The 12,787-nt window shown below is 49.4% G+C and overlaps 1 protein-coding gene across 2 annotated transcripts in view; it reads right to left on the bottom strand.

The window, feature by feature from the left end:
- The window catches only part of FUBP3 (far upstream element binding protein 3), a 118,738-nt gene extending 114,148 nt beyond the window's left edge, over positions 1 to 4,590 (bottom strand). For both annotated transcript variants that reach the window (XM_068248842.1, XM_068248843.1), the window contains exon 1: positions 4,397 to 4,590. In XM_068248842.1, the coding sequence (XP_068104943.1) occupies positions 4,397 to 4,486 (90 nt within the window). In that variant the 5' untranslated portion in view covers positions 4,487 to 4,590. The remainder of the gene's footprint in view (positions 1 to 4,396) is intronic.
- Between the last annotated feature and the right edge of the window lie 8,197 nt (positions 4,591 to 12,787).

Below are 12,787 nucleotides of genomic sequence, written 5' to 3'. Positions count from 1 at the left end.
ACAAGACAATTACCAATCCATTTCAGCTTGAAATCTCTTGGGAATCAGCCGCTGTCCCCTCTAATGAAAATGTCCCCCAGGTGCTATGTATAATTATCTTTCCGCCGCCTCCGCTAGTCCCTGCAGGCTCCGGGCACACTCCATACACACGCGCCACGTGGTTGTCTAGTAACGTGGCCACTAGTGTCATACACACGCGGCCACGTTAATAGGCAACCATGTGCCGCGTGTGTATGACAAGTGGAGTGTGCGTCGTGTCTGAGAGACATACTAGGAAACCACGTGGGGCGCGCGTGTAGACAGCGGAATTCGGACGGAGAACTCGGACAAGTTGAGGCGGCAGAAAGGTAATGTGTTACATGCACGGGCCACAGTGCCGGGGGTTTCATTGCGATCATCCAGAAACTGCACTCTGTACCCGCCGCACACCCAATCGAGCAACATCTTGCAGCATGCGCAATTGACTATGCGCTTAAGTTCGGGGCCCCAATCGGTTGCTTCGTCGGTCGGGCATATACTTGGCGGTACTGATTTTCATTTGATTATAATAATCGAATTTAATGGTCAATCGGCCAAGTCGCCTAATGTATGGCCACCTTTATTTAGACACTACTGCAGCAAAGGAGAGCAGCAGGATAGCCAGGCAACTGGTAAAAGGATAAAAAGATGGCAGACTCCATGTTCTTCTCATGTCAGTTGTCCTTTAAAGGAATATTGGGAGGAGGGATTAAGATTTACTTACCTAGGGCTTCTTACACCCCCTGCAGTCTATCAAGTCCCTAGCCGTAGTTCCGATCCTTTCCAGGGTGTCAATGTCCGCTCCGAAAGATGCTGTACCCAGTTCTTTCCAACCCATATGCTTCCTCAATAACACTTCAGAGGACAGAAACATTCTGCGCATGCGCAGTATAAGTCTTTGTGAACTGTCCACAGGAGCACAATCGAGAAGGCACAGGGATGGGCCCATGCAGTAGCCTCCAACACTGGTTGCCATTTAGATCTTATGGAGGGCCCAGCAGGGCATTATTGAGGTGAGCCAGCGTGAAAGCCCATAGGGAACAGATCTCCAATGACAAACTACTACAACTTAAAGCATCCCACTTGGCCATATAACTATGGAGTATTATTTCTACAATCTATCTGAAGCCTAGCAGTGGGAAGGGGTGCTGTTCGCCCAATCACATCAGCAGAATTGCCCTATGGACTTTCTCACTGGCTCACTTCAACCATACTAGCGCAAAAGCGACACCATGGAGGGGATTGGAACTACAGTGAGGAACCTAACAGACAGCAGGGGCTGGAAGAAGCGCCAGGTAAGTGAATATGACCGCCCACCCCAAACTCAATATTCCTTGAAGATATGCACACGTCTACAGATTATTGCCAATAGAGATGGCGATTCTATCCCTTTGGCGGCAGTTTTGGGGGCATGTAACCTACAAAACTATGGTCAGGCTAAAGCTTATTGACGTGTTCTATTACTATAAAGAGGGTAGAAGAGATGACGGTCTCATGCCCCAACATTTTTGACCAATTCTCTTTCTCTAAGCAATTTTTGATGGAAAGTCTAATTGGACACGTGGGAAAAATCTGTAGGAAATGGCTGCCTTAACACTAATAAGAGTGGGTATAGCTCTAGTTTTGCAGATTGGTTACTAACTGGGGGAGACAGAGTTTAAAGCCCGGTACACACACCCAACTTTGATTGCAAAATTTAATAATTTTCATATAGTATTAACTAATCTGCACAATCTGCCCATAGTATTTAAAATCCTTTGGCCTTTAAATGACATGGAGAAGGTAAAATTGGCAAGTCATTGACCAATCAAAATCGAATGTGTGAACAAGGCTTTAATTCTGTAAGGCAGAAAAGAAGCAGTGCTATCGCTACAGGTCAGATCCTAACTTGGGGTCACAACAGCACTAGATCCACAAGTCAGATCCTAACTAAGGGACAAACGAGCATTAACTCTACAAGTCCGATCCTAACTGAGGGAATGTAAGAATCAACCCTACAGGTCAGGTGCTAACTGGGAGACATACAAGCATGAATTCTACAGGTCAGATCCTAAGGAATGTAAGAATCAATTTTACACATCAAATCCTAACTGGGGGGGGGGGATACAAGCACAAATTCTACAGGTCAGATCCTAGCTAGGGGTCATAATCACACTAGCTCTACAGGTTAGATCCTAACTGGGGCACACAAGAGTGTCACCTCTACTGGTAAGATACCACCTGGGGGATGTGTGTCACCTCTACAGACGTAAGCCTAACTGGTGAGGGGTGAGTGGGAAGGGCATACGAGCTCTAGATCTCCAGGTAAGATTTTAATTGGGGGATTTAAGTGCACTACCACTACACGTCAGATCCTAAGCAGGGCTGTGGAGTCGGGACAAAAATATTCCGACTCCAACTCCTCAGTTTATGAAACCGAGACTCACGACTTCGGATACTCAAAATGGCTCCGACTCCTTAGCCTAATACTTAACAGGGCTGTGGATTTTGTACAAAAATCATCCGACTCCTCAGTTTATGAACTCAACGACTCCGACTCCAACTGCCCAAAATTGCCCCGACTCCAATTCCACAGCCCTGATCCTAAGTGGGGGACACAAGAGTGTCACCTCTACAGGTCAGATCATAAGTGGGGGGGGGGGGGGGGGGCGCACAAGAGTGTCACCTCTACAGGTCAGATCCTAACTGGGGGGCACAAGAGGGTTACATCCTAACTCAGGGGCACAAGAGGGTCACATCCTAACTGGAGGGGAACAAGAGTGTCACCTCTACAGGTCACATCCTAACTGGGGGGGCACAAGAGTGTCATCTCTACAGGTCACATCCTAATGGGGGGGGGGGCACAAGAGGGTCACATTCTAACTGGGGGGCACAAGAGGGTCACCTAACTGGGGGGGGCACAAGAGGGTTACCTCTACAGGTCACATCCTAACTGGGGGTCACAAGAGTGACACCTCTACAGGTCAGATCCTAACTGGGGGGCACAAGAGTGACACCTCTACAGGTCACATCCTAACTGGGGGCACAAGAGTGTCACCTCTACAGGTCAGATACTAACTGGGGGGCACAAGAGTGTTACCTCTACAGGTTACATCCTAACTCAGGGTCACAAGAGTGACACCTCTACAGGTCAGATCCTAACTGGGGGGCACAATAGTGTCACCTCTACAGGTCAGATCCTAACTGGGGGACACAAGAGTGTCACCTCTACAGGTGACATCCTAACTGGGGGGCACAAGAGTGTCACCTCTACAGGTGACATCCTAACTGGGGGGCACAAGAGTGTCACCTCTACAGGTGACATCCTAACTGGGGGGCACAAGAGTGTCACCTCTACAGGTGACATCCTAACTGGGGGGCACAAGAGTGTCACCTCTACAGGTGACATCCTAACTGGGGGGCATAAGAGTGACACCTCTACAGGTAAGATCCTAACTGGGGGGCACAAGAGTGTCACCTCTACAGGTCAGATCCTAACCATAGGGATGGACTGTTGGACTGATTGCGGGTACTAGGGGTGTTTCTCAATCTGCAGCCCTAAAAGGCCTCTGCCTCTATCTCCCTACTCTTGCCTTGGCTCCTTCTCCTTCCTCTGTCTCTCTTTAGCTATCCCTTCTCTCTATCTCTCTCTCTTTCTCTATCCACTCTTTTTCAGGACACACTGCGGGGCATCTGGAACTGCTGTGGAGCGAGCGAGCGCCGTCGATAGTTGGCAGGCTGCTCCCCTCACATAGCACTCCAGACTTACCCACGCGTCCTTTCACTATGGTTATGTGCATTATGTATATATAGGTAGATGTTTTACTGTGTATACTGTACCTGATTGTATGTGTTGGATTGCACGTATGTGTTGTACCATCTCCGACCCTGTATGAGCCAAAAATAATTCCGGGTACAACCCCCGTTGTACTTGGCGAAATAAATCTGATTCTGAACTGGGGGGCACAAGAGTGTCACCTCTAAAGGTCAGATCCTAACTGGGGGGCACAAGAGTGTCACCTCTACAGGTCAGATCCTAACTGGGGGGCACAAGAGTGTCACCTCTACAGGTCAGAGCCTAACTGGGGGGCACAAGAGTGTCACCTCTACAGGTCAGAGCCTAACTGGAGGAGATAGAGTGCTAGTTCTGCAGGTCAGACTTGAGTAGGAGTGCTGGCTGTGTGAGGGTGGCAGCGATGACATGTTAATAAGCATGGAGTCAGGAGTAAGATTTAGGGAAAATATGGGGTGGGGGGGAGGGGCCGGGCCCAGGATAAGGCCTCAGGTAGAGCAGACCACCACCCCCCTTCCCCAGGTATAGTATAGCACGTCTCCCTCCCCTCCCCCCTCCAGGGCTGAGCTGCGGCCTGCTCCCCTCCCCGGACACGGCCGGCCTCACCTGCCGGACCCGGTGGTGCAGCGCGTCCGCGAGTCCCTCGGCCTTCATCCCCACGGGAGCCGCGCTCTGTCCCGGCACCAGCTCCGCCATGGCACCCGCCGCCCACAGGAGGAGGCCGCCGCCGCTCACACCACCGACCTCACTCACTGCGCCCGGGGACCCAGAAGCGGAAGCTTGGGGGCGACGCAAGGAGGACTGCTTCCGCCGGAAGGGGGATTGACCTGCTGGCGCAGCCACCTGATAGAGCGCTCCCATGATGACGTCACGCGGGCGCCAGAGCGAGGCCGCGCGCTGGGCGGAAGTGGCTGGGGAGACATGTGAGGAGGAGGAGAAGCTGCTTGCCATGCTCTGGTGATGGGGGGAGGAGGAGGAGGAGGGGAGGATCTGTCAGCCTGCGTGCTGGATTCCTCCTTCCTGACTGCCACCCCTGCTGGGGATTCTGCACATCACAGCCTCTAGTGTCCTCCTTGTACCTACCTCGTGGGTGTCCTGATAGCCAGCCTTGCCACGTGTACCAGCCAGGGCCAATTCCTCCCATCACAAGCCAAATGTCAGAATCCTGCATGCTGGGATCCCTTTCTGCTGCCTGTTAAAAAACAAACCTAAAGTGAAATTAGACTGATGAGTTTGTATCCATCTTCCATAGCCTTAATTAAAGATGGGCAATGAGATGCAAATAATTGTGGCTTGTGTATATATCGTGTGCCACGTGGAATTGGTCAAATCATATGCAGTTTCTGAGGATTTTGATTGGCCAACTTCCAATCTATATAATTTTCGTGTGAATTAGAACATTCTTTCTCAGCCTTTTCACCCTGGAGGAACCCTACAAACATAGCTCACAGCTTGTCCCTCTTTTGGAGGGACAGTCCCTCTTTGGGATCTCTGTCCTTCTTTCTTTCCCATGTGTCCCTCTTTCAGGACTGATGTACAGAGCTGGGACAAGGTCCTCCAGCACCCAAGGCTGAGACCCCAAAGTGCGCCCCTCCATCCCTCCACCCCAGCCGTCACACACTGATTGCTATTAGACTAAGAGGGCCACAGGGCCCACAACTTCCCCAACCCCTTAATATCTAGTTATCTGGCTTGCAGTCACTGCCATGTATCCCATTTTCATATTTCTTTCTGCTTCAAACACAATTAGGAATGACAGCTGAATGAATTTTGCGCCCCCTCTTACACTGCACCCTGAGGCTGGAGCCTCTCCAGCCTATGCCTCGGCCCAGCCCGGCCCTGAGAGATGTGTAAATATATGCATTTTTCTACTGAAAAAATGTGTTTAATTGTCTCTAAACTTTATTCCCATCCTTTAAATTGATCGATTCCAAAATAGAATAAATCAACAAAGCCATGTCACCCCATGGTGATAAAAGTTGAGGTGCTGGTAAACGAATTCATTTTAAAACAACTCAACAAATAAATTAGCATTGGATAGCCCCATGTTTAAGCCCATAGCTGTACCCTTGTACTGTAAGGGCTTCCAGGTCAGCCTAATTGAAATCTAATCCCTGCTTGGGACCTGTTATCCCTGCTAGGAGGTAGATTTCATTTATTGAGCCGCACAGACCCGTCGCTTCCACCAATCGCACCACTCTCCTATCTCTGCAGGCAACTTGCTCTGCCGTCACTATGACAACCGAGCTCCGTGAGCCGGTCAGGAACCAATTTCATTGGCTACTGACCCTGTGATCACTGTGAGTCAGTCATTGGCTCACAGTCATCACAGGGTCCGGAGCCAATGAAATTGGCTCCATAGCGACAGCAGGGCGAGTGGGATTTAGCGACAGGAGAGTGACAGGATTGGCGGTAGCAGCGGGTTCATGTGGCGAAACGTTGGTGAGCCCGTTTTATTGTACCAGCAGTCTCTGATCCTTAAAGCGCCAGAAACTGCTGGTACTGAAGTGGTTAAAATAGTCAATTTCTTCCCTCAAAAGTCTTTTTCTTTTTAGATATTTTACATATAAACAATTTTCATCAACCTGTATTTTTTCTGCAAATGTCTCAGCTGTGACCAGTGGTTTCAACTGTTCTTCCATGTTCTTGATCGCCATATCAATATCAGGTCTTGTATACATGTATAAAGAATATCGCCATGCGGGCTTGGCGACATACAGCTTTGGCTTGGAGAGAAACCACTAGGCTTCCCCATAATTTACCTAGCGTTGAGAGGAGTGCAACATTTGAATTGATGTCCTTGAAGGACTTGGTTAAAAAAAGAAACCCTGCAGTTAACGGTGGTGCCAGCTCATAGCATCCTCTGTGCGGTTTCAGCTTTAAATTCAGATTATGTTTTGGTTGTAAATCAAAATAGGATGTATGTAACATCAAATGCCCATTATGTTATTACATGTTGGTAAGGCCACAGTTGATTTAATCTCTTCTCATAAATCCACAGTTTGTAATAATTTGATACAATAGGCAGTTCCAGCTCATTTCTATAATACAAGTCCTACAATATCACAACTGGGGTTTCAAGTATTGGATAGCTAATTACAGAAATACGTTTTTAATCAAGATGATACCATTTATTGGCTAACTTAGAGAGAAAGAGTAAGTTTTCTGCTATGAAGCCTTCTTCAGACTTGGTTCTTTATACTGACATTTAGAACACACAGCTTGTATACACTGGACATTAAAAGGAGATACATTGTTCTGTTAACATAAATAAATGTAATTGGATACAACATCAGGAGGGTCTCACAGGCATGCTAGCTAATTTATGACAAATAGATAAGACCACGTTTTTGCTTATTTATCATATGTCACAGACTCAGTGTGATGAGGAGATATCATAAACCAGAGATTCGAAGTAACTTGGTCGAAGTAACTTGGTCAGGATACATACAATGTTTGTTATAGGCTAAAAAGAATTATGGAATTTAAAACTTATCTTACCAGCATAAGAATTAAAAAGAAGTATGGCATTTAAAACCCATCTTAACAGCACGAGTATTAAAAATAATGATGGCATTTAAAACCTATTATATCTGCACAAGAAATAGTAATCCTTGTTTAACCTTCATCTACAGTTTTGAACCAATGTATACATTTTGTCTCCCTTGTTAGTCTTTCTCCTTGTTACCCATATATCCTCGAATATAAATCGACCTCGTGTATAAGTCGACTCTAATATTTGACTCTCTTAAAGAGACACTGAAGCGAAGAAAACAAATTATGATATAATGAGTTGGTTGCTAAGAAATAAAGCATTAGGATCAGTTACATAAGTCTAATATTGTTTCCAGTATAGGAAGAGTTAAGTTGTTATCTATGCAAATTGCCATTGAGCTCCACGACTTCGCAGTGGAGCTCTGTCTTCTGAAGGTTGTTATCGGAACTGTATTATTTTTTCTTATGCAGAGAACAGTTTAGGACAGGTCAAAAGTTCACTGCCTGTTCTGTAAAAACATTTAGAATGCTGAGTAGTGTGTAAACTGCAAATATTAGAGATTGATGCAATGTTATAAAAAAAAAAAAAAAAAAAAAGCTGTATAACTGAAAATAAAAATATGTGCATATTTTTTTTTTGCTACTAATGTTCTACCAATTATCTATAGTACACAACCAATTCATTATATCATAATTTTTGTTCTGACTCAAGTATAAGTCTACCCAGCAAATTAATGGCTGCACTTGTGGATAGAGTTGGGCCGAACCTCCGATTTTAGGTTCGCGAACCTGGTTCGCGAACTTCCGCGGAAGGTTCGGTTCGCGTTAAAGTTCGCGAACCGCAATAGACTTCAATGGGGATGCGAACTTTGAAAAAAAAAAAAATTATGCTGGCCACAAAAGTGATGGAAAAGATGTTTCAAGGGGTCTAACACCTGGAGGGGGGCATGGCGGAGTGGGATACATGCCAAAAGTCCCCGGGAAAAATCTGGATTTGACGCAAAGCAGCGTTTTAAGGGCAGAAATCACATTGAATGCTAAATGACAGGCCTAAAGTGCTTTCAAACATCTTGCATGTGTATACATCAATCAGGTAGTGTAATTAAGGTACTGCTTCACACTGACACACCAAACTCACCGTGTAACGCACCGCAAACAGCTGTTTGTGTAGTGACGGCCGTGCTGGACTGGTGCGCACCATGGCGAGAGTGCAGGTTTTGGTGGCTTTACAGCCCATATGGTCGCCTGGCTGATGTAGCTGAATGACAGAACAGTGACTGTCCAGCTGATCAAATTTGGTCTGACCACAATGAGGCAACGACCTTATTATCGTGGGTGTGCCCCCCGAGACACTAATCTAGGCGCCGGTCATTGCTTCATTGTGATACGCAAGCCCCTTCACCACGGCAAGGTAATGATCACGAAGGGGAATGGGCGCATGTACATGCCTTTTCTTTTGTTGTTGCAGCTGCCCGCAGTGCAGCCAGAAAAATTAGGCAGTCATGTTATGTTCACGCACCAGAAAAATTATTACAGCGGCCGCTGCAATTCAGCAATCCGCCTGGAGTCCCGGACCCTGTTGGTGGTGGCGGAGAAGGTAGTCAAGCGGCCTGCAGGCAGACATGCTGTGTGGAAGGACTGGGAGCGACTTAGTCTTCTTGGGGCAGGCCAGGCAGCCAGTCACACGGCGTGCAGGCAGAGATGCTGTGAGTGCGGGGACTGACTTAGTCTTGGGGCGGGCAGCAGCCCTCCGGGATCCATGCCTCATTCATTTTGATAAAGGTGAGGTACTTAACACTTTTGTGACTTAGGCGACTTCTCTTCTCTGTGACAATGCCTCCAGCTGCGCTGAAGGTCCTTTCTGACAGGACGCTTGCGGCAGGGCAGGAGAGAAGTTGGATGGCAAATTGGGACAGCTCTGGCCACAGGTCAAGCCTGCGCACCCAGTAGTTCAAGGGTTCCTCATCGCTGTTCACAGCAGTGTCTACATCCACACTTAAGGCCAGGTAGTCGGCTACCTGCCGTTCCAGGCGTTGGTGGAGGGTGGATCCGGAAGGACTACGGCGAGGCGTTGGACTAAAGAACGTCCGCATGTCCGACATCACCATGAGATCGCTGGAGCGTCCTGTCTTTGACTGCGTGGACACGGGAGGAGGATTAGTGGCAGTGGTACCTTGCTGGCGTTGTGCCGTCACATCACCCTTAAAGGCATTGTAAAGCATAGTTGACAGCTGGTTCTGCATGTGCTGCATCCTTTCCACCTTCCGGTGAGTTGGTAACAGGTCCGCCACTTTGTGCCTGTACCGAGGGTCTAGTAGTGTGGCCACCCAGTACAGGTCATTCCCCTTGAGGTTTTTTATACGGGGGTCCCTCAACAGGCAGGACAGCATAAAAGACGACATCTGCACAGAGTCGGATCCAGTACCCTCCATCTCCTCTTGCTCTCCCTCAGTGACGTCAGGTAAGTCAACCTCCTCCCCCCAGCCGCGAACAATACCACGGGAAGGTTGAGCAGCACAAGCCCCTTGCGATGCCTGCTGAGGTTGTTCTCCTGCCGCTGTCCCCTCCTCCTCCTCCTCCTCCTCCTCCTCCCCCAAAGAAACACCTTGCTCATCATCCTCTGAGTCTGACTCGTCTTCTGCACACGACTTCTCTTCTTCCTCCTCCTCCCCCCTCTGTGCTGCCGCAGGTGTTGAGGAAACAGCTGGGTCTGATGAAAATTGGTCCCATGCCTGTTCCTGCCGTAACGGTTCCTGGTCACGCTCATTCACAGCTTCATCCGCCACTCTACGCACAGCACGCTCCAAGAAGTAAGCGTAGGGAATTAAGTCGCTGATGGTGCCCTCACTGCGGCTCACCAGCTTGGTCACCTCCTCAAACGGCCGCATGAGCCTGCATGCATTTTCCATCAGTGTCCAGTTGTCGGGCCAGAACATCCCCATCTTCCCAGACTGTTTCATTCTACTGTAGTTGTAGAGGTAGTGGGTCACAGCTTTCTTCTGTTCTAGCAGGCGGGAGAACATGAGCAGGGTCGAGTTCCAGCGAGTCGGGCTATCGCAAATGAGGCGTCTCACCGGCATGTTGTTTTTGCGCTGAATTTCCGCAAAGCGTGCCATGGCTGTGTAAGACCGCCTCAAATGCCCACAGAACTTCCTGGCCTGCTTCAGGACATTCGCTAAGCCAGGGTACTTTGCCACAAATCTTTGAACCACTAGATTCATGACATGTGCCATGCAGGGTATGTGTGTCAGCTTCCCCATATGCGAAGCGGCAAGCAGATTACTGCCGTTGTCGCACACCACGTTGCCTATCTCCAGGTGGTGCGGGGTCAGCCACTCATCCACCTGTTTCTTAAGAGCAGCCAGGAGAGCTGCTCCAGTGTGACTCTCCGCTTTGAGACAAGACATGTCTAAGATGGCGTGACACCGTCTTACCTGGCATGCAGCATAGGCCCTGCGGAGCTGGGGCTGTGTAGCTGGAGAGGAGAACTGCCACTCAGCCAAGGAGGAGGAGGACAGCGAAGAGCATGTAGCAGGAGGAGAGGAGGTGGCAGGAGGCCTGCCTGCAAGCCATGGAGGTGTCACAATTTGGTCCGCTGCGCCCTGCTTGCCATCGTTCACCACCAGGTTCACCCAATGGGCTGTGTAGGTAATGTAGCGGCCCTGCCCGTGCTTGGCAGACCAGGCATCCGTGGTCAGGTGTACCCTTGACCCAACGCTCTTCGCAAGAGATGACACCACTTGCCTCTCAACTTCACGGTGCAGTTGGGGTATGGCCTTTCTCGAAAAATAAGTGCGGCCTGGCATCTTCCACTGCGGTGTTCCGATGGCCACAAATTTACGGAAGGCCTCAGAGTCCACCAGCCGGTATGGTAACAGCTGCCGAGCTAACAGTTCCGCCACGCCAGCTGTCAGACGCCGGGCAAGGGGGTGACTGGCCGAAATTGGCTTCTTCCGCTCAAACATTTCCTTCACGGACACCTGACTGCTGCTGTGGGCAGAGGAGCAGGAACCGCTCAAGGGCAGAGGCGGAGTGGAGGAGGGTGCCTGTGAAGGTGGAAGGGAGAAAGCGGCAGAAGCAGATAATGCACCTGATGGAGGAGGAAGAGGAGAAGGAGGGTGGCTTTGCTTTTGTGTGCTGCTGCTGCTTTTGCTCAGGTGGCCATCCCATTGCTGTTTGTGCCTTTTCTCCAGGTGCCTTCGTAAGGCACTTGTCCCTACATGAGTGTTGGCCTTTCCACGGCTCAATTTTTGTTGGCAGAGCGAACAGATGGCTTTGGTCCGATCTGAGGCACACACATTAAAACATTTCCACACCGCTGAGCCACCCTGGGAAGTGGGCACTATGGGGACCTCAGCAGCTGATGCTGAAGGGCAAGTTGGCTGGCTGTACATAGGTGGCGATACATGGTGCCGGACACTGCCACCAGCTGTTTCTGACGAAGAGCTGCCCCAGCTTCTTTCAGCAACTTCTCTCCTCCTACTACTCTCTGACTCCCCCTCTGAACTGTCCCCCTCTTCATCTCCTCTATTGGGAACATACAGAGGATCCCTATCATCGTCATCATCGTAGTCATCCTGCCCAGCTTCGCTTGCCTCAGACAAATCCAAACTTGCACCATCAGTAGGTCCTTCATCCTCCTGACACGTTACATCCATAGTGTTGCCGCGTAACTCAGACATATGAGCTGGTGAAAATTCATCTGGCTGTAACAACAATGGCTGTGCATCAGTGATTTCACCACTAAATAATTCTTGCGAAGTGTCAAATGCAGCGGAAGTGGTGCTAGTAGTAGCGCTGGTGGCTGAGCAAGATGAGGTGTTCTGTGCTAAATACTCAACCACGTCCTGACAATCTTGGGAGGTGATGGGACGTGCCTTCTTCCGAGCACTGTACTGTGAGCCAGGTCCACACGAAATTACATTTACACGACCTCGCGCAGACCTGCCTGGTGGCCTTCCTCTGGCTCTGGCACTACCTCTTCCTCTACCTGTTTTGTCCATATCGGGTATGCACGGAGTGGTATATCACACTGCGTGCACTCACGTAGGTAGGTGGGGTCACTTAACTGCACAGGTATGCGCACTGATGCGGTGGGTTCACTGAACAGAACAGGTATACAGTGGCGGGTTCACAGAACAGAACAGGTATGCAGTGGCAGGTTCACTGAACACAACAGGTATGCAGTGGCGGGTTCACTAAACAGAACAGGTATACAGTGGCGGGTCCACTGAACAGAACAGGTATGCAGTGGCGGGTTCACTAAACAGAACAGGTATACAGTGGCGGGTTCACTAAACAGAACAGGTATACAGTGGCGGCTTCACAGAACAGGTATGCAGTGGCAGGTTCACTGAACACAACAGGTATGCAGTGGCGGGTTCACTGAACACAACAGGTATGCAGTGGCGGGTTCACTGAACACAACAGGTATGCAGTGGCGGGTTCACTGAACAGGTATACAGTGGCGGGTCCACTGAACAGAACAGGTATGCAGTGGCG

This window comes from Hyperolius riggenbachi, chromosome 8 (genome assembly GCF_040937935.1).
Source record: "Hyperolius riggenbachi isolate aHypRig1 chromosome 8, aHypRig1.pri, whole genome shotgun sequence".
NCBI lineage: Eukaryota > Metazoa > Chordata > Amphibia > Anura > Hyperoliidae > Hyperolius > Hyperolius riggenbachi.
The sequence above is the reverse complement of the archived record's forward strand: the minus strand, read 5'-3'. Positions and strand labels throughout refer to the sequence as shown.